We start from the raw sequence: 22,701 nt of genomic DNA, 5'->3' as shown, positions 1-22,701 counted from the left end.
ACCTTCACCATTTTTAAAGCTATCATTCATGGTTGCCATGCTACACTACTTGACTTAGATAGACATATTATTTTTGATATAACTTAGGTTACTTCATGACTCTCTCCCTTTGTATGTAAGACTTGGTTGAGCTGGGTATTTTGTAGTATGATTTGCCTTTATGTAGCCTAAAGGAACAGGAAAGAAAACACAAGAGACTGAAAGAATATACAATCACTAGAAACCCTGATTCTGTTCTTTCCTGCAAGTGTTAGCTCCACTGAATCAGAAGGTCTGTTTATTATTTCCATAGTGAGATATTTGAATTTGAGTTGTTTTCTCAATAGGATGTAATTCTGGAACTTTTCATTTCTGTCTGAAAATGTAAATCCCTTAAGTTTACTTGTTCAATTATCCACTTTCTCCTGTTTCATGGTTTCTCTCTAGTAGCCATTCCAACTAACAGTTAAAAGAAGATAAATGATTCAAGGTCTTAATTTCCTTCTTTCTAGATGTGGAGCTATATTACTGCATCTCCTCAGAATGAGGTTATGCAATAATAAGGTTTTGGTTGCTTGGGTGGACTGAGTTGAGCTTGTGTTGTGATCATACATTCACCAAACACCCTTTTCCCCCGCTTTGGTTGACTGTTTTGACTACATTTTATACCTCTGCTGAGAAAAAGAAAATTCCATAGCAATTTCAACCAACCATTTTTTGTAGATGACTAATTTCTATAATGACAATTATAGTAGTAAATAAAGATAACCGAAATTTATTAAGCACTCAGTGTGTACCAGACATAATTCAAAAGTTTCATGTGCACTAACTAAATTCTCACTGTTTTTATCACCCTCATATTACAGACAAGGAAGTTTAAGAGCAAGGAAGTTAGACAATGTGCCCAAGTAACACATTTGAATGGTATGAACTAGAATTTGAAACCAGGTAGTCTTGGTTATCATTAGGCTCTTATCACTATACTGTGCCAATGTTTAACATCTAATGAACTTACGAGTTTAAGAAGAATGTTTATTTCAAACTAAATTTTATGCTACAAGAAACTGAAATGAGTACCTCTCTTGATTTAACAAGTGCCTTCTTAAAGCTTAGGATACATACCTGAACTTTCTCCCTTTCAGCATTTAGGCTATCCTGCAGTTCCTGCAGCTCTCTTTCTAAAAGTTCAACCCTTTGTCGATATCGCAGGCTCTCAACTTGAGCCACTTCAAATCTAGTTTCAGCAATTTCTTTTTCTCGTCGTATAAATCTATAAAAATATGTAAGATGTTACTTGAATAGAATTAACGCCAGTAACAGAACATTCAAAAACTTGGATAATTTTCAAGATAACAAAATTATTCACTTTAAAAACTATTTTCATTAAAAAATAATAATAGAAGATACACTTTATTACAGACAGTGGTTTCTATCTTTAAAATAAATCTGATGGAGAAGGGCATGGCAACCCACTCCAGTATTCTTGCCTGGAGAATCCCATGGACAGAGAAGCCTGGTGGGCTACAGTCCATGGGGTTGCAAACAAGTCAGACGCAACTGAAGCAACTTAGCACCCAAGCAGTAGGAGTAGCCACATCCAACAAGCACTGACCAAGCACCTCTGATGGTCAGGCACCATTCTGAGTGCTGGGGACATAGCAGTGAACAAGACTATGGCTCCTGCCCTTGGGAACATCAATGTTTTCACTCACTGTTTCGTGGGCTCCATTTACATACTTGAAGCCACAGGGCAAGCTAGAGCCAACAGAGGTAGTATGTGCCAGGCAGTGCAGACTCCTGAGAAAGCTCAGTCTCTGAGGCCATGGGCCTAAGATTTAAGATTCTTTTCATTCATCTTAAATATGGCCGTGGAACAAAATGCTCAGCAAAAATCCCTGCCTTTTCAGGTCAAATTAGGTGCTTGTACCTTTCAAATGCACCAATCTCCCTTAGGCTTAAAAAAAAAGAAGAGGATCATGTGTTTAATTTTATCAGAATTGCCAGATTCTCCATTGTGCGTTTTGTGACATAGAAAAATGCTTTTGATATGTACTATTAAGGATGATACAGAGTCTAGAAAAAGAGTAATCCAACTTGCAAAAAATATATATATATATATATACACAGGTATAAATATAGATCTGTGCATATGTACATATGAAAACATACAAAGTATGGAGAAATAAATACTAAAATGACAAGGTGTCGAAGGAACCATGGGGGTGCTGTTTTTTATTTTCTTCTCAATTCTTTCTTTACTCTCAGGATTTCTAAAGGGAACATACATATACCCAAGACTGTGTATCTTTCCTGAAGACATAGTCCAGTGTCAAAAAAAAACCCCTTAGGCACTAACTTAAGCAAGGAGGTGACTTGTACACTGAAAACTGAAAAACATTGCTGAAAGAAATGAAAGATGACATAAATAAATGAAAAACGGAAAAAAATAAATAAATAAATCTGAAAGGCATTTACTTTTCCAAGGAATCCATTCAAGTTCTTACTGTCAGATTCAACTTCTACTCACTTATTTAAATCAGCATATGTCTAAATGTCAAAAGTGACCACTAATTGGGTAGCAGTGGGTTTGTTGACTCTATGTGACAAAATGAGCTTTATATTTATTTACCTAAATAGCATATAATTTCCACTGGCCTCATTTATACACATACAGTGTAACTTCATAATTGTTGCTCATCATAGAAGTAAATAAAGCATTAAGAATATATTGGATTTACCTGAGAATTTCTAAAATTTGTTCTTGGGATTTTCCTTCTTCACTGAGAGATACATTCAATGGACCTTGTACACCTTCCTTCATTGAGGAAACGACTTTGTCACTTAATTTTTCAATCTGATCATGAAGTAACCTGTTTTGTTTTTCTAGATCTTCACAGCGAGACACACTCTTAGAAACTTCATCCTATAAGCCAAGAGTCTATCATATAATAGCAGATTTTCCAATGTATGTTAAAAAACAATAAAAAAACACCAAACCTTTCAATTTCCCAGAACATTCTATTATGAACAATACCTTTAACATTCTCTCTCTCTCTTCCCAAGATGCTTTACATTCCAACAACTGTGATTCTGCTTTTTGGGCTGTTTCTTCCAAATGCTGACGCACTGATGCCATTTTGGAAACCTGTTCCTTGGCAGCTTGGAGAGCTTCAACATCAGCAGCGTGTAGCATCAATTCTCTCTCATACTTATTCTGAGCTTCCACAGCTATTTTAGCCTGAAAGGAATTATTGCCCCATTGACACAGATTCCATAAGGCCAGTCTTTGAAAAGATGTACACTGTGTTACTTATAGCAATAAACGTGAACACAATCTCAATGTTCCAAAATATTTAAGAGAATAATGAAAAATTATGCTGCACCTATTTGATGAAGTGTTAAACAACTGTTCAAAATGAAACTTAGAAAGATGAGGTAGTAACTTGGAACAGACTTTATGAAATAGACTAAATATAACTCAGTTACATAAAATATATGCATATATACACACAAAATGAAAAAGGGAAATGAAAATAATTTATTTGAATACTGAATCATGGATACATTTATTTTTTACGGATACATTTTTTTATTCTCATTTCCAATATTACAATGGTTGGCAATAAGCCAATGATAATTCATTTTTGTCTAATTTACCTTCAGTGTGAAGTACTTTCCCTTGTACTCCATTTTTAAAATAATCCTGATATATATACATATTATGCATGTTAAATAATATGCTATTAACATACCACCAATCATAAAAATGAGAATGTTACCAATATCCTTACATGTATTCCTTTCCCATTCTACCATTTCAATAATTCTCATTTTCCTAAATTGTTTTATCATCTCTTTTTCATAACTATAAAAAGCAGTATCATGTATATGTGTGTGTGCATGTGTGTATATATACTTAAATAATGTGCTTTTGTACTGTTAAAGCTTATAAACAGTGGTGCATAGAAATCTGTGTAAGCTCAGTAATTCATTAACAATGTTTTCAAAATATCCCTGTTTTGCTGAGGAAAAGTATCTCTATCTTGTCTATACAAGCTTTACAACTAGACTTAGTGTAGCACTGCAATAGTGAAAGAATGCTTGCAAGTGAGATCAAGTACACATTTAATCTTCTACTCCTATTTTTATATATTTTCTCCATTTACCAATGTTGTTTTATTAATGGACATTGCTCTAAAGACATCTCTTTTTTCCTCCAAAATTTGCTATATGCCTGTTTGCTTTTATGGAAGACCTAGGTTAGTATCTGTTTCTGCTAAACAAAAGAAATCCAAAGAGGACTACTGCTTTTACAGAAAAGTGAAAACAGTGTTCAACAATTGTTTAGTAGATGCCATTATTGAGGCAGTGAGCACCCTGAGTAGCAAAAGGGGCACCACCAAGCTCCTTCCCCAGGAATTACACTCAGCATCTCAGCACCAAGCCGTCATAGCTTTGGACTGCGAGCGTCTGTGTTTTATCTCCATTTAATCTGTGTTTCCATCAGGAAGATGTGACCTGAGATAACTGTTTCTTCCCTTTATGCCACTTCAGCTTTTCACAGGAGTGTTCTACTTCTGGAGAGCAGGAGAAACCTGGCCTTACTTTTAGCTTTCATCTATACTTTTCAGTTGATCTTATTCCAAGTGTCCCAAGAGTGGAAATAACTTGCATGTTTTATAAAATGCACCAATCTCCCAAATGCATTACTATACTTGAAGAACTGTGCCCTAAGATCAAAGCTCACTTTCCAATAACTGACTGAGTGACACTTACTTGTTCCTGACAGTCCCGTCTGGCTTGCTGTTCATTACTCAAAGCTGTGCTTGCTCTCTGAAGAGCTTCTTGTACTTCATTCTGAACACTATTGAGTGTTTTCTTTAACTCAGATAACTAAATTGAAGAACAAGATTAAAACCAAGAGTTAACTGCAAATTTACTTTAAAATTATCGAAGTTAGGTTTTTTAAAATACAAGTAGTCCAAAGACTTATTAAGTTTAAATAGTTTATCACCTGATATACTGTGCACATTTTGCAGGCTTATATTCACTCCATGTTATTAAAAATGTGTACAGAAGTAAATTTTTAGGCAGAGGCTTCTGAAAAGCAACACTGATATCTAGTACCATAAAGTAGTCTCAAATATCCAAAAGGAAACATGTACAGACCAGAGTAAAATATAAAACTGAAATAGTTATATAAGGTATGTGTTCAATCAGTATCTGCTGGGAATAACTGAATGGTAATTAATGAGCTAGATAAAAGAATCTAAATTCTTACAACAGAAAAAGTGATTGGTATGGTAATAACCTATTTTACCTGTTGTTCCATGCTCTCTATGGCTTTTCTCTTGTCATCCTGAAGTTCCTGTTTTTCCTTCTCTACTTCCATCAACTTCTTTTCCAGCTGTGTCTGAAATTCGGCTGACTCTTTTAAGCGAACTTCAATGTTCTTACGTACTTCTTCTGTCACCTTCACCATCAACCCAACAGTAGGGCACAAAGAATACATACACTTAAAATCATACAATTAGTTTCCCCAAATCAAAGCTAAATTTATTTATTTTTGATAGGTAAGAAGGGGATTTATTTAGAGAGAAACTGTTCATAGACTGTGTGGGCCATCTCAGAAGGCAAGACTAGCCTAAGCTAAATTTAAAACATACTAAAATTCACAAATGGAATACACTGGCCTTCCTATCTCAGCTAATAGTGCCTATTACAAGGAATAACTTCCGACCTTTACTATTCAAACGATGCTTTCCTTCAAGGCAAAAATGCCATCTCCCCTGTGAAGTCATGCATACTCAAAAGACAAACAATCTCACCTACCACCCACTCACATCAGCATTTCATCTGTACTTTTTCTACGGGAATATACTTCCCATGTTCTACAAATTTTGTGTGATTTTTTTGTTCTATCTGGCTTATTAGACTTAAATGCTTATAAGAGGTAAGTAAGTGCAATGCCAGTTGAACCCTCACTTTGACACAGTGCCTTACACATCCTAACTTCAAAAAAAAGTACATGCAAACTGATTTCAAAATTGTATATACCTGTTTTTCCTTGTTGAGGGATTCTTCCAAACTAGTAACCATTGCACGATACTGTTCCACATTACTAGTGCTTGTTTTGAGTCTTTCCTTCAAGTCATTCACCTGCTCTTCTGCCTGCCTTAGCTGGCTCAGAAGGTCATCCATATCTTCTTTGTTGCTAGGCTGACCTAATAGATATAACGGTTTTCTTAAAATTAACATTTTAAATGATATTAAAGATGACTGCTATTAAAGAATTTGTGAAACTAGAATTAAGGCTGAGATGTAGACGTATTTAACTATCTAGAACTTTTTCAACCTATGCTGAATACCATAATAAAAACAGGTTACTATCAGTAGGTTATTTCTTTAAAAACAAAAATGTTTAAGTATTTGAACTCTACTGTTACAAATATTTGTTTTTAAAAAGTATTTAAAAGATAATATATTTCCACTAAACTGAAATAACTACTTGTAGAAATTAACATTCTTAATTTATTTAAACCATTGTTTATGCCAAAACCATACAGCTTAAAACATTTAGCATAACTTTCATTCTAAAATTCACAGAAAAGGAAGAAATTACAGATTAAAAGGAATGTTTTCTTACCACATGATAACAATAAGAAAGAAGTACTGGAAAATTATATATACACAATATATATCACATACATACACATGTATATTTATGTTTTAAATTTCTTCTGTATTAAGAAATAAATAAGACCATGTAGAAAGATTACTTGGACTTAATGGGTTTGCATTTGAAATAATGTATTGACAAAGAGTAGCAAAATCTAATGAAACAAACCTTTTCCCTGCAGCTGTCAATGAGCAAAGATTAGGAATACTGCTCTAAAGAGATCAAACAAATCCATGATTTCTGTAAGTTAGCCTTATCATTACAAATTTAGCAAGTAACTTCATCTCAAAAGGGAGAGTTAAAAATTCAAATTATCAACCCTCCACAAGAGAAACATTCTTAAAGCATCAATGAAATGGTTTCAATAACAGGAAAACTAAAAGCATATCTTGGTCAGCTGCCATATGTACAACTATTCTGAATCTTTCAAGTCTGTGCATTTATTAATTTAGGTGGGAAACTGGGCTTTACTGTATGAAGAGTAAAGTTTTTGTTTTGTTTAAATCTTTTGTTAGTATCAATGAAAAAAAAGGCTATTTATTTATAGGATATGTTACAAATTGAAAGAGGTACTTTCATCAGCCTACTTAATTATTTACCTTTACCAGTTCTCTGTGAAGACTGAGAAGCAAGTTGGACTTCCATATTACTGAGGTGCTGTTTCAATGTAGCAATTTCCTTTTGAGCATTTTTTAACAGTTCTTTTGTGTTAAGATGAAGATTTGTCTCAGTATCCAGCTGTCTCTTTGTATCTAAAAGCTGAACCTATAAGAAAAAAATACATTAACCCTACAAACACTATCTTTCAGTTCTTAAGTAACTAGAAGTTCAAGTTACCTTTATGCAGAACTTTTAAACCAGCTAAAACAGAGCAACAGAACGGATATTTAACTCCTGAACTGAAACAACCAAAAAAAAAAAAAAAAATCAACAACAAAAAACAGACAAAACGCTTCAAAACAACAGGAAACAGAAGAGATGAGCCCTACAGTTTCTCAGCATATTGATCATTGATTGAAGAGTGTCCAGGCTATGGCACAGGGAAAGGTAAATGAGGCCACAGATTCCATGAACCGGGAACACAGAACTCAGAGAAGAAGGCTAAACCAGCTTGAATTCATCAGACAGACAGATAATCAGAGATGAGAGCTGCCTAGACAGAGTAATGTGGAGACTTGCACAGGATCCCTTCTTGAATATTCAGCAAAAGAGTGATCAGTGCATGCCTGTGAAAATACCCCAGACAGCGTAAAGAATCACACAGGCACTGGAGTGGTCTGAAGACCGAAGACTCTCTGGTCCTCAGAGCAAGTCAGGTATAAAGCCTGTTTTCAGCAGCCTGACTGAAAAAGCTCTTAATTCACTGGACTCTGGGTCTAGAACTCAGGAAGATACTGCCTTGGCTCAGTTCAGTCGCTCAGTCGTGTCTGACTCTTTGCAACCCCATGGACTGCAGCACGCCAGGTTTCCTTGTTTATCACCAACTCCCAGAGCTTACTCAAACTCATGCCCATTGAGTCGGTGATGCCATCCAACCAGCTCATCCACTGTCGTCCCCTTCTCCTCTCACCTTCAATCTTTCCCAGCATCAGGGTCTTTTCAAATGAGTCAGTTCCTCACATCAGGTGGCCAAAGTACTGGAGTTTCAGCTTCAACATCAGTCCGTCCAATGAATATTCAGGACTGATTTCCTTTAAGATGGACTGGCTGGATCTCCTTGCAGTCCAAGGTACTCTCAAGAGTCTTCTCCAACACCACAGTTCAAAAGCATCAATTCTTCGGCACTCAGCTTTTTTAATAGTCCCAACTCTCACATCCATACATGACTACTGGATAAACAATAGCTTTGACTAGATGAACCTTTGTTGGCAAAGTAATGTCTCTGCTTTTTAATATGCTGTCTAGGTTGGTCATAGCTTTTCTTCCAAGGAGCAAGCGTCTTTTAATTTCATGGCTGCAGTCACCATCTGCAGTGATTTTGGAGCCCCCACAAGTAAAATCTCTCACTGTTTCCCCAACTATTTGCCATGAAGTGATGGGACCAGATGCTGTGATCTTAGTTTTCTGAATGTTGAGTTTTAAGCCAACTTTTTCACTCTCCTCTTTCACTTTCATCAAGATGCTCTTCAGTGCCTCTTCACTTTCTGCCGTAAGGGTGGTGTCATCTGCATATCTGAGGTTATTGATATTTCTCTCAGCAATCTTGATCCCAGCTTGTGCTTCATCCAGCCCAGCATTTCGCATGATGTACTCTGCATATAAGCTAAACAAGCAGGGTGACAATGTACAGCCTTGACGTACTCCTTTCCTGATTTGGAACCAGTGTGCCATTCCATGTCCACTTCTAACTGCTGCTTCTTGACCTGTATACAGATTTCTCAGGAGGCAGGTCAGGGGGTCTGGTATTCCCATCTCTTGAAGAATTTTCTACAGCTTGTTGTGATCCACATAGTCAAAGGCCTTGGCATAGTCAATAAAGCAAAAATAGATGTTTTTCTGGAACTCCCTTGCTTTTTCTATGATCCAACAGATGTTGGCAATTTGATCTCTGGTTCCACTGCCTTTTCTAAATCCAGCTTGAACATCTGGAAGTTCACGGTTCACATACTGTTGAAGCCTGGCTTGGAGAATTTTGAGCATTACTTCGCTAGTGTGTAAGATGAGTGCAATTGTGTGGCAGTTTGGACATTCTTTGGTATTGCCTTTCTTTGGGACTGGAATGAAAATTGACCTTCTCCAGTCCCCTGGCCACTGCTGAGTTTTCCAAATTTTCTGGCATATTGAGTGCAGCACTTTAACAGCGTCATCTTTTAGGATTTGAAATAGCTCAACTGGTATTCCATCACCTCCACTAGCTTTGTTTGTAGTAGTGTTTCCCAAGGCCCACTAGACTTTGCTCTAGGTCAGTGATCACATCATCGTGGTTAACTGGGTCATGAAGATCTTTTTGGTATAGTTCCTCTGGGTATTCTTGCCACCTCTTTTTAATATCTTCTGCTTCTGTTAGGTCCGTAACATTTCTGTCCTTTACTGAGCCCATCTTTGCATGAAATGCTCCCTTGGCATCTCTAATTTTCTTGAAGAGATCTCTAATCTTTCACATTCTATTGTTTGCCTCTACTTCTTTGCATTGATCCCTGAGGAAGGCTTTCTTATCTCTCCTTGCTATTCTTTGTAACTCTGCATTCAAATGGGTATATCTTTCCTTTTCTCCTTTGTCTTTAGCTTCTCTTCTTTTCTCAGCTATTTGTAAGGCCTCCTCAGACAACCATTTTGCCTTTTTGCATTTCTTTTTCTTGGGGATGGTCTTGATCACTGCCTCCTGTACAATGTCACAAACCTCTTTTTTTTGTTTGTTTGTTTTTTTTGCTATTTTCTTTTTTTTTTTAATTTTTTTCATTTATTTTTATTAGTTGGAGGCTAATTACTTTACAATATTGTAGTGGTTTTTGACGAACCTCTTTCATAATTCTTCAGGCACTATAAAATCTAAATCCCTTGAATCCATTTGTCTCTATTTTTTACACTTAAAGTTGAGCCTGCCTAATAAATCATAAAAAACAGACTCAAGAGAATCAAACTATTTTCTATTTTCAGCTAACTTAACTGCAGTCCAGGACAAAGCTCAAGATTTAAAGAAAACAAAATATCTGGCACCCCTCAGGATAAAACTCATAATGTTATGGCACTCAATGAAAAATTACTAGTCATACAATAAGGCAAGAAAAACTTAAGAGTTTGTAAGAGATCTCTTCAAGACTATGCTTCAACATGAGCTTGATTTTTAAACATAAATATTCTATAGAAACTCAGAACACTGATAAGACTCACATCCAGATTTCTAGTAAGTGTATGTCTCTGTTCCACCTCATTCTCCAACTTCTTCTTTAGATGAGATATTTCATGCTCCAATTTTTCTATCTGGCTACTAAGCCTTTGTTTGGTTTCTGTTTCAGATCGCTCTAATATTCCCTAGGGTTAAAACAAAAAAAAAAAAAGATTTTGTTTATACTTAAGAAAAAAGTAAAAGCAAATGAACAACAACAACAAAAAAGCAAAGGCAACTGGAAATTACAGGAATACAACTCATTTCTACATGAAGCAGTTAAGATCTAAAACATTTACCAAGAAGGTATTTTGACATTTTCCATAGTAAAACATCTATTTAACAGGGAAAATAAGAACTATATTACCATAGCCAGATTTCTTGACGTTTTGAAGAATATAAACCAAAGATTTAATCTTGTAAACAATTAAACTGCATAGGAAGGACTCTGCAAATATAGACCTGAGGATCAAAACTGCCAATTGCCTGGCTTCAGTCAGCTCTCTTTCAATGTTTTATTTAAAATACTGTTTATTTAAAAACTTCAAAATTCAATGATCATCATAATGCATGACAAAAATGACATAAATGCTCTCTTTAGGGAAACTGAGAGAACACAATGTTAAAATTATTCAAATTTAACTTAAAAAATTTTTTCTACTTATCCCTTTTTTATTTGGTTACCTGAATTGTTTGCAGATTAGTAAGCAGTAAGTTTTGCCCTCTTTGCTCGGCCAACAAAGATTCTCTTTGCTGAGAAAGACGGACTTCTGACAATTTAAGCATTTCCTTTTCTTTTTTCAGGTTTTCTGCTCTTACCTTGAGTCAAGAACAAATTAAAGAAAAAATGTTGAAAAACATGTGTCAAATGTAATAACACAATATAAAAGTTTCATGTACTGAATTATGAAACAAATATTATTGGAAATACCAATAGATCAAAGGAAAAATTCTTACAATTACCACAAATAGTTATATTATCTTTGGTAGAGCAAATCAAGACTTTTAAAAAAACAACAAAAAATCTAAAATGCCAGAGTATAAGAGGCAAAATTGCAAAACTATGCAATAGTCACACCTGCATACTATTAAACTATACAAGTTTTAGAAACTAAACTTGGCTTCTAAGTATCTGTTTGAGTGCTGACTTATCTATTTGAACTTTTTTCCCCCATGAAGAGTACCCTCTGAATCTCAGAGGGTACAGAAGGTGTTGCTGACAATCAGTATCCTCAAAGTATTCATATTTATAGGATGAGTCAAAAACTATCAATCATAAAACTTACTCCACCAGTTTGAAACAGTGCTGCTGTCTATTCTCCACAAAGGGGTGGGGACAAGATAGAAATAACAGAGCCAACAGAATTAGAAAAGCTAGATTTTAAGTCGCAACCAATTCGTATCTCATGATGGCCCCTAAACGGGCAAATTACTTAGCTTCTGAGTCCTTTTCGATAAGTAAAATGGGGGAATAACTATACCGAGATCATAAATAATGATTAAATAGTTGTGAGAAATGTTTATAAAAAGCAAAACACTGTTATGACAATCTATCATCAAAGATTTTAGAATTTAATTTGAAAGTACTGTCAATTTCTGATTGACATTTACATTTATGTTGCAATTCAGAAATAGAGTTCAATGCTATTGAAATTTTTATACTGTTTTTTTACTAGAAATGAGCAAGAATGGATAAAATATCCATCCATAACCTTTGTTATAACCAAAGAAATCTTAGCCCAGAAAAACAAATTTCTCTCCCTTTCCCCTTTTACTAGAAATGATCACCCAACTGCTCTGATGGACCGGTGGATGCCAGGAAACTATTTGATAAGGATGTATAATCCACAAACCTCAAAAATCTACATTATACCAACCAGTAAAATCAAAGTAATAATTAAAAAACAAGTGTCAAATCCAACTGATAACACAAGACAGATGACAGAAATTGGCCTCACTTCTGCAACAGCTAGCTTTTCGTTAGCTCCTCTCAAATCCTGAGTCATTGTGTTGATGATCTGTTCCTGCTTCTGAGTTGTTGCAGTGAGTTTCTGATTTCTCTCATGTAGGGATGTTATTTCTCGACGGTATCCTTCTACATTATCTTGAAGCATTTCATAACTTATATGAAAGAAAAATAATTCTGTAAGCAAATGAAATACTGTATCCTAGCTCAATTTCTTGAGTTTCACAAGAGCTTAATTTAATGATTGATAATATGAAAAATATGACATGCAATAATGTAAAAATCTTCATTCTTTTTTCTAATCTCCAGGTTTAGCAGTTCAGTTCAAATTCTGAATAAGCACTGTATTTCATGCTGAATTAACTTTTTAATCATACTCGTGTACAAGCATTTTAATCCTATTCAAAATAATGTCAATATAACGTTCATACAGGAAGAAACCCATCACAATGCAGTATGCAATTTAAGGTATTAATGCATGGTTAGTGACGGATTTTTGTCAATCCTTTTTTTCCCATCTATAATTCTTCATCTTATTGCTGTATGTGCTTATGTCTTACGTGCTTAAAAGCTTAGAAAGCGGCTAGCTAGAGATATCAACATGGGGGGAAAATGGTGCTTTTACTGGGATATCAAACTGTTGGAAACTATAGAGGCTGTGGTCATACTTGCAAGAACAGTCTGATCATGTAGTATACAAAGAAATAAGATTTTCCTAACTTGATAAACTGACAACTATTCAAAGGATCTGTTAACTACAGAATGAAATTTACTGTTATTCCTCTGCAAGTGACCAAAAAAGTCAATTTTTCCAAAATTAACTCTAGTGCCTGCTTCTCTTCTACCTAGACTAGAAAAGGCTGAATGAAATTTTCCACACTTCTCTTATCCTCCTTAATTAAAATAATTAAGTCCTATGGAAATAGTATGTCCTTTAATCTCAGGAAGGAAAAACAGACACATTCCTTATATGAACTTACCTGGACCCCTTAGTAACATTCACAGGAACCATTAATCAAAAGTGAAAAATGAACCCCTGTAACTTCTCAACCTGGATCAGAATCCACCAACAAAAGTAATATCACAAACTAACTCTCAAATTTGATTCCACTGAATATCAAGTATTTATATGTTTAGACTTAACTTTTGAAAAGAAAATTTACCGTTTAGAAGCAAAATCTAGCTGGGTAGAGATTTTGGTGTTTTGTGATCGCAAATCTGTGACTTGCTCCTGAAGTTTCTCAAGCTGCTCATTCTGCATTTTTTCATTATCTGCCTTTTCTTTTTTGTAGTTCTCAAAAATTTCCTGCAGCTAAATATTAGAGAAATTATTAGATGACAGTCCATGTTCTCAAAAATGTGACTCAAGATAAAGGTGTCAAGTTAGGGGTATTTTACCTGTTTAAGTGCAGCCTTAGCTTCTATAGCCTCTGCTGGCTCAATTACTGGAGCAGGAGTGGAAGCAGTCTGTGATGTACTTGAACGTTTTGGAGTTGACACAAGAGAAATATCATCCAAGCTTGAAGCTTCAGAAATGTAAAAGAATGATGTAACACCTCTTCACAAAATAACATCATTATCAGAAGTCAATAGGCTGACTTATTTAAATTAAACCACAAGATTACAGAAATTATGAAACAAAGAACCCACTAAATAACTTACTAGAATTATTTATGACTTCTAGTTAAATAAAGTAATTTTTGCAGGCTAAATGTTAAAACGTAACAAAAATAAGTAATATAATTCATTGACTCTCAGACACATCCTTTGCAACAATGATCAGCGTTTCTCTTACCTAAAATAATGGTGTATTTTAGAACTGATGATGTATTACAATCACTCATACATGGTAGCCACATTTGAAGTTATCATCATTAGAGTAGACATTGCTTATGTAGCAAAATCCATTCTCTAATATACATTTCAGAAATACTTCCCAGAAATACTTGGAAACTTTTAAGATAACATATAAAAACTCCTACCCTGCAAAGGAATGGCAACTCCCGTTGTCTGTGACAACAAAATTCGGTACATATCACGCTGACGAACTATAGAATCAACAAGCTGCATTTGATGTTGCCGTGATTCACGGAGTTGTTCCAATTCAGTGAGGGCGTTCTCAAGTTTGGCCTGAAGCTCAGAAATTCTGCAGGAAAATAAATCAAGTCTATTTAACAGGACTGAGATTGAGAGGCAGTTATAATTTCTACCGTAAACTGACTAAGCATTTTATCACCTGTCATTAAGCATAGTATTTTCATCTCTCTTATCCTTTCCTTCTTTTGTTGCTATTTTAAGAATAGCTTTTAAAACCCCCACTACATAGGACTCAGGTACTCAACAAGGTCATCTGAAAAATTTGTTTGCAGAAATCAAACCAATTCCACTGAGTCCAAATCCCAATCTTCTTGCTTTCATAGCCATTCCTCCTTCTCTAGCAACAAAACCATTATTTGAAAAGATTCTTTCCTTTGAGTTATTCTTAAGTATCTTCTTCATGAAGCCAGGTCTGTTCCCCCAAATCTAGGCTGGGTCTCACACCTCTACACTCTCATGAAAGGCTTTTCTCTATTACTGCACAAATCACACTGAACTAAAATAATCTATTTATTGATCTTATTATCTATCTCACTTACTAACCATCTCATCCAAAAACTGGGGTCCTTGAGAGTAGAATTTTTCAGCAATATGGTTGCTTGATTTTATTTTTTTCTCCTAAATCACTATATTCCCAATATCCAGTACTGTTTAAAGCACACAAAAAGTTTTCAATAAATGTTTGCTGAATAAACCAAAGTAAGTCTATTGCTTACTTGGATGAAGTTGTTTCTTGTTCTTCTCTTTCTCTGGTTTCCCCAAGTTCCCGAAGGGCCACTAAGAGACGCTGGTTTTGCTGTTGAAGCTCTTCAATGTTTCTATAAGATACCAGATGCTGTGATATTACTTCAGATGAACTACTTATATCAGCAGAGCTTACTTCCTCATCACGGATTACATGGTTACCCCTCGCTTCTTCAAGTTCCATCAGAAGCACTCTAATCTAAAAAAAAAAAAAGAGTTTTAATATGTTATCAAATAGCATTGGTTGTGACTTTGGAAATGTTTAGAAGTGAAAATTTTCAAATGACAAGGTTACTTTACGAACACCTTCGACGGAGTATTAAATTATCTTAAAAAAACTAATTTTCAAGCTTATCATTTTAGATATTAAGAACTAAACAAAGAAAATCTTAATTGGAAAAATTATTTCTCATTTCTATGAAAAGTATGTAATGAAAATTGTAATTTTTAAAAAAGAAGTCAAATTATAATTCCAGAGGCATGGTTCCATTTTTGTAAAACAATGACCATATAAAACATTTAGATATATATACCCATTGTGTCTGTACACTTGCACTTGCATGCTTAGATATGTGTTACACAGTGGGGCAGAAGGGGAGCATGGGAAATAGATGCTAACTTCATTCATGTGAAATTTTTATCTATGTTTGTGTTTGTGTATTTGTTGTTGTTCAGTCATTCTACGTACAAAAATTAGGGTAAAATATATGAACAAAACAGATCTACATCTCCAAACTTAATCAGCTAAAAAAAAAAAAAAGTGTTAGGGGAATGCACTTACAGATGCATATACAAAATAAGTGATTTTATTTCAGTAAAAACAAAGAATGCTTACGTATGTTCATATATGCTCACATGTATCTGTACACATAAGATGTGAAAGAATACACACCAGTCTGCTAACTCTCAGACTTGAACTGTGGGAAGATAACTCTTTTATCTTTAAATTATTTCATTAATTACAACCAGTTATCTTCAAACTGAAAATTTATCAAACGCTTAAAGAAAAGAAAAAAAGGAGGGGCTAAGAATAAACAATGACTAGACTGCAATTCATTTAGAGCAGTTTTCTCAGTTGATGAGAATTTCATATGTACTAGTTCTATCTTACATACTTGGAAACAAACATTACTAGGCAGTCAGTTCAGGAAAAAACAAAATAAAATAGGAAAAGAAACAAAAAACTAACCTGTTGTGAAAGATCTTTTATTTGTACTTCCATTCTTTGATTGTCTCTTTCAAGCACAGATGAATGTTTATTGGCTTTATCTGTGTCCTCCTGCAATCGCTGAATCTCCTTTAAAATGAAGTCAAGTGAAAATTCTGTATTTTCTTCTAAGATGCATACAAATAGCAGTTACACAAATAACAAAAGTACACAGTGCTCAAATATCACAGTAATCAACTTATAATTTTAAAATATTCTATATAATATAGTAGCCTCTAAAGAGAAATTTCTTAAAAATACAAATACATTTCTTAATATTTCAAATAAGCTCAATATTATAATGTTCATCACCGTATGATAATGAAGGGGGTTCCCCCCAAGTTAACTGTGAATCAAAATGTTACAGCCACACCAAATTCATAGTATATTATCAAATGATGTTGGAGATCAAACAAATACTCTCTAAAAACTTTGTTACTAAGACAAAAACAAAGGACTGCATTACAGTGATAATCATTATTATACTATCTAGAAATAAGTATTAAAAGCAAAAAATGTTGGGTAAGACTTGGATTTATTAAAAAATGCATCGGGAACTAATTTTAAAGAATCAGCAACTAATGTCACAAGGCTGTTAAAAAAAAGAAAAATGGTAACATATTGCAGTAACGTTTGCATCACAGTATTATTAGGGATTTAGGGGCTTGATGTAAGCCCCTAAGCTCCGTTTTAAGGAGCCTGATGTAAGCACAAAGTATCTTTGAAATCTTATGTTTTATCTCCAATTCATATAAATTTTGCTTCCTAATGCACTGTTCTCACATAATACGTATTATTTCACAAAGTATGTATTGTTACAGATACTATACAAGTGAAAGATGGCTTATATTTATCCTGGTGTTTCAAGTGCCTCTGAGCACAATGCCTTCAAGGTACAAGGATAAACTAATTTCAGTAGGAACAAGTATGAGACAAAATGAAGCAGACAAATATTCATGAAAAATGGTTATGACACAAACCTACTAAGTTCAAACTGGGATCAATTAGGATGCCAAGGAAGAAAGTAACTTGGTTATAAAATTCTAGAAATCTGAGAAATAAGCACCACAGAATCTAGACTGGACATAATATATGTTATGGACAGAAGATTTGGCTACCAAAAAAAGATACTGAAATTATTTTTAAAGCTTTTGGAAGTTATGAAAAAAGTCTGTATTTATTACTATACCTGCACATTAGTGATGAATTAACAGGTTTTCCCACAGTGAACAGCCACTATTACCTGATTCTTAAGCCCTCCACTATACTACCTCCTCAGACAATAAGCTTCAGGTAAAATGCTCACTTTCAACAATGAGCAAGTCAAGCAGATCCAAAGGACCTCTTTTTAAACCACACCAGAGGGGCTGGGGTGTGTCTTAACGCCCCATATTCTCTCAAGGCAAGACTGCTAGACATGATTTGATTCAGGAAAAAGAGACCATTAGACACAATACACTCTTGATTTAAATTGACATCTAAATTGTAATAACAATAGCAATAAAAGTTTAAGTCAAATTAAGGCACATTTGGGCTTCCCTGGTGGCTCAGATGGTAAAGAATCTGCCTGCAATGCAGAAGACTTGGGTTCGATCCCTGGGTCAGGAAGATCCTCTGGAGAAGGTAATGACTACACACTCCAGTATTCTTGCCTGGAGAATTCCATGAACAGAGGAGCCTGGTGGGCTACCATCCATGGGGTCGTAAAGAGTTGGACAGATTGAGTGACTAACACACACACACAAAACAGAGATTCATTTATACTATTCAGCACATACAAATTGATTTAACTGATTTCCTTCAATAAAATTTGTTTAATAACTCTCAAAGATTTCTCAGTAATATTAACAGCTGTATCTTAATAAAACATTGTGCACGTGTGCATGCTAAGTTGTTTCAGTAGTAGAGTAGTGTCCAACTCTTTGTGACTCTATGGACTGTAGCCCGCTAGGCTCCTCTGTCCATGGGATTCTCCAGGCTAGAATACTCGAGTGGGTTGCCATGCTGTTCTCTAGGGAATCTTCCCAATCCAGGGATTGAACCCGCGTCTCTTACATATCCTGCACTGACAGGCAGGTTCTTTACCACTAGCACCACCTGGGAAGCCAGCATACAAACACTCTTCTTAAACCAATATCTATTAAAAAAGAATCTAAAGAAATAAAGAATATTCTCAGACTTCCTTGGTACTTCTAATACACAGAGGAACAGTAACAAAATAGTGTATATGAAGATTTGCCAAATTGTGAAATGATATTTTTATAAAGGAGTTCTTTTTGACAAACAGCATTATCATATCCAGAGAGAATATCAGAACTGCCTGACAAAAAATGATCATTACTAAATTTAGAAAAGTTCTATTACAAAAAGAGATTGTGGCTATTTATCATCCACTAGAGAACCCTACAGAAAACATCCCAAATGTCTTAAAAAAATGCTAAAGGTTTTCAATGTTTGCTGAATAAAGATAAAACATTTTGCAATTAGAGATGTTTAATAATGCAATGACAAGCTTTAAAATATACAATTACCCTACTATTGAAAAAGCAATTAGCTTTAGAGGTAAATTCTTTATTTCTAAGAAAGAACCATCCTACTTAGTAAATTATTTCTCCTATGTATTTTTTCTATAGTTAAAATTTAGGAATGGAACTAACCTTCATAGCTTGTTCAAGCTTAACGGATAAACTTGCCACAGCTTTCTGTGCACGCTCATACTCCTCACGCTGGCGTTTCAAAATTGGTGCTTTGGCTTCAACTTCTTTCACTATTTCATCTAGATACTTATTAATTCTTTTGTTTTCTAGTTTCTCCAAAAGCAGCTGATCCTGAGTTTCCACATAAGCATTATACAGCTGAAAGAAGAGAGATCACTTGAAGCCAGGCATAATATAGCCTGTATAGCTTCTTTACAAACATCCATCAGCAATAACACAAGATGGAAATGTTTACTATGTGTTGCATAGAACCAGGAACCAAGAAAGCCTTCCCTAAAACGATCCATTAATCATTAAACAACAAGAATAAATTTTGGGGGTAGTAAGTGTCACAGAGGTCTGAACACTTTTGCTGATGGAAAACAACAAGATCTGAGACCACTCTCACCTCAGTTAGCTTCATGCCAGGTTTCACTATCTTGGCTACAGCTGCTGCAGTAGGAGACATGGCTGCCAGCTCCTCTTCCGACAAGACGGCCCCTGTGCCGACACGGAAATCTAGTGTACGTCTCGAAGATTTCAAACTAAAGCCACTAATGTTTCTTACAAAACAAGCAAGAAGTGACACCTACTGTACATCATGTATAAATTCCTATGAAGGCTTTAAAATATGACAACAAATAATCATGTAACACAATTCTAAAAACCATGCAGCATTAATAGTTAAAACAAACTCTTCTGGAAACTAACACACAATCATGTGTGATCAAATGGTACTTACACCTGAAAATAAGAGACACTATTAGTGAAGTTCAGCGAGGACTAACGAGGACTATGTAGGAAAGCTCTAGTATTTCTAGCCTTTAATAAGCCGTCTACTAACCCATACCTTTACGTTTTGTGGCAGAAAGCAGGTCATTTGCATTCTCTAATTCCTTCTCTAATTTCCTTATTTTCTCAAGCATTTCTTTTTCCATTCGATCTTTAGATTCTTCCACCTCTATGATATGTTCTTGAAATCCTTTACTGGCTAACAACATTATAGAGACAGAATAACCAAAAACATAATTAAAATCTTTGAGTTTATAAAATGTAATAGAATAGTCATCATTTTTCCCTTCAGCAGACAATATTAAATTCTACAGACGCTGTGGTTGGTAGTTATTACTCAATGGAAGCTCTTACTGTACTTACAATTCCTGAGGTGTGTGGCCTAGTGAATCTATTTCTTCTTTTGCTATCTCTTTTGTAAAAGTGGGGAACTAGGGGAACTCAAACTGTAAAACAGTGGCTCTAAGTATCTTTTTGGCTTAATATGATCTTAGATGTCTAGAACACAAGAAATAACTGGGAAAGATCATACATAAATAATTAAAAAAAAAAACAAGTATAGAAGAAAAAAAATAGTTTAAAAAAAAGCAAGTATAGAAGAAAACCAAAGACTTTAAAAATAACTTAAAAAGTAAGACTTACTTATGGATTAAGACAGTACCCAAACTATAAACCCATATGTATTAATATTTATCAAAGTAAATGTTTCAAAAATGGAAGAAAAACTTCCTATTAGAAATCAGAATACATATAAGGCTATTAGATGCAAAAAACAGAAAAACATTAGATACCTATATTTTCAAATATACTATTTGCTGAAACAGAATTTAAAATTTGATCTACGAATCTTTCTTATATCAAATTTTGTCCCTAATACAGTTAATCTGACCTCTAAATCTACACAAGGGTAAAGAAAACAGTACCTTCTATCTAAAAACAAAACAATCTTCCCATAATTGAAGTGTCTTACCTTCTCCAGTTGACTTCAAAAGCCTGTGTAGCTGGTCCACTGCTCGGGTCAGTTCATTGCTCTTTGCCTCTGAATCATCAGCAGCACTCTAAAATTTAATCTTAAAGCAGTTACCCAATATCCATTAATGCAACATTAGAGTATGAAAATGTATGGTAGAGTACTTACCTTGTAAAGGTTAGAGAGTTTTATGTGAGCATTTAATTCATTGTGAAATTTCTCTTCCATACTAGCCTGCTGTTCCTTGGCCTGAAAAACAAAAACAAAACACCAAAAAACCAATTACAAGAGTCTCATTTGAACTGAATTTAGAATGCTTACCAAATGTCAAGATAAGAAATTCAGTTTTAAAAGTAAAGAGGTAAAGATTAAAACACCACTAAAATTAAAATCAGTTGTCTTGATAGTGATGAATTACCTTAAGAATAAAATATTTGATATTTTTATCTTAAAGCAGAATAGTTAAATGTCATTAAAATTAACCGTACTTAATTTTAGATAGTACTTTAGGTGTGGTATACAATTGATTCTAGTGATTTTAGCCTAACTACAACATATAAAAGTGTTCTAGATATTTTATGGTGTTAGGAACAGTGCAAAACATGCAATCATTTTACAAATTAACAGGTTCTTGAGTGTTACAATATTTTCGTAAAAGAGACATTTTAAAGGGGTCAACTGTACCTCTTTCAGTTTGGTCAACAGATCCTCTACATGCTTTTGAAGATTCTCATTTGATGCTTTCAGGCCATTCATCTGTTCTTCCATTCTAGAAACCTAGAAACAAAAATTCAGAGTTGGGTGGGGGGTGGTGGTGGATACTGTATTAACTGAAATTAATTTGATACAAAGTTTCACTGCCAAGTAAAAGCAAAATAATCCCCACCTACCAAAAAAGCATTTTTTGGACCTCCCTGGTGGTCCAGTGGTAAATAATCTGCCTGCCAATGCAGGTGACACAGGTTTGATCCCTGGTGTAGAAGGACTCCACATGCCATGTGGCTGCTAAGCCTATAGGCCACAACTACTGAACTGACATTCTAGAGCCTGGGAGCGGCAAGCAGAGAGTGGCTCCCAACAAGCTGCAACTAGAGAAAGCTTGTGTGCAACAATGAAAACCCAGCATTCCCCAAAATAAATAATTATTAAAAAAAGCATTTTATATAAAATATGAATGCTTGAGAAAATGAAAAATAATAGTTCATACAAGAACATGTTTGGATTAAGCTCACAGAATCTAACCACCACTTCTTAAACATGTATCTTAGGAAAGATATACTATAAGACAGAAAATAGTAACAAAATTTATCAAAGAATACCTTAAGTTCTTTATTTAAATGCAATTGGTTAATTTTCTAGGCCAATTATTTATGTGTTATATCCTCCACATTTGAATTCCTAATCTTACAAAATATTTAATTAGGTATTCCACTACATAAATTTTTATAAGTTGGCACACAAACATAAGTTATAACCAACAACTTACTTTTTGGTAAGTTTACTAACTTACCTCCTCTTTTTTGTTTTCAAGATTACATTTAAGCTCTAGAATTTCATTTCCTTTTTCTCTGCCGAGAGCCAGAAGTTCATCAGTTTTGGTTTTCAACTCTGTATTGAGCCAAGTATTCTGATTATGTAATAATTCCTTTTCTTGCTCCAAGCGCTTTTCTCGATACTAAGGAAATCCGAGAAAAAAAGGTTTATGGTCAAAGATTAATATATGGTTATTCAAAAGATTTTGTGTG

The 22,701-nt window shown here is 34.5% G+C and overlaps 1 protein-coding gene across 2 annotated transcripts in view; it reads right to left on the bottom strand.

The window, feature by feature from the left end:
• Positions 1 to 22,701, bottom strand: part of TPR (translocated promoter region, nuclear basket protein) — a 61,034-nt gene that overhangs the window by 30,326 nt on the left and 8,007 nt on the right. For both annotated transcript variants that reach the window (XM_043484600.1, XM_043484601.1), the window contains exons 7-28: positions 22,467 to 22,631; positions 21,641 to 21,733; positions 21,125 to 21,205; positions 20,957 to 21,044; positions 20,045 to 20,185; positions 19,604 to 19,695; positions 19,156 to 19,353; positions 16,481 to 16,588; positions 15,264 to 15,490; positions 14,433 to 14,596; positions 13,849 to 13,976; positions 13,614 to 13,762; positions 12,443 to 12,605; positions 11,169 to 11,303; positions 10,490 to 10,630; positions 7,258 to 7,423; positions 6,037 to 6,203; positions 5,300 to 5,452; positions 4,756 to 4,872; positions 3,014 to 3,217; positions 2,718 to 2,902; positions 1,102 to 1,249 (exon numbers count right to left, since the gene is read on the bottom strand). In XM_043484600.1, coding sequence (XP_043340535.1) covers positions 1,102 to 1,249; positions 2,718 to 2,902; positions 3,014 to 3,217; positions 4,756 to 4,872; positions 5,300 to 5,452; positions 6,037 to 6,203; positions 7,258 to 7,423; positions 10,490 to 10,630; positions 11,169 to 11,303; positions 12,443 to 12,605; positions 13,614 to 13,762; positions 13,849 to 13,976; positions 14,433 to 14,596; positions 15,264 to 15,490; positions 16,481 to 16,588; positions 19,156 to 19,353; positions 19,604 to 19,695; positions 20,045 to 20,185; positions 20,957 to 21,044; positions 21,125 to 21,205; positions 21,641 to 21,733; positions 22,467 to 22,631 — 3,213 coding nt within the window. The remainder of the gene's footprint in view (positions 1 to 1,101; positions 1,250 to 2,717; positions 2,903 to 3,013; positions 3,218 to 4,755; positions 4,873 to 5,299; positions 5,453 to 6,036; positions 6,204 to 7,257; positions 7,424 to 10,489; positions 10,631 to 11,168; positions 11,304 to 12,442; positions 12,606 to 13,613; positions 13,763 to 13,848; positions 13,977 to 14,432; positions 14,597 to 15,263; positions 15,491 to 16,480; positions 16,589 to 19,155; positions 19,354 to 19,603; positions 19,696 to 20,044; positions 20,186 to 20,956; positions 21,045 to 21,124; positions 21,206 to 21,640; positions 21,734 to 22,466; positions 22,632 to 22,701) is intronic.

The sequence above is a fragment of the Cervus canadensis genome, chromosome 13 (genome assembly GCF_019320065.1).
Source record: "Cervus canadensis isolate Bull #8, Minnesota chromosome 13, ASM1932006v1, whole genome shotgun sequence".
Taxonomy (NCBI): Eukaryota; Metazoa; Chordata; class Mammalia; order Artiodactyla; family Cervidae; genus Cervus; species Cervus canadensis.
Note: the sequence above shows the minus strand (reverse complement) of the source record. Positions and strands in the feature narration are given on the sequence as shown.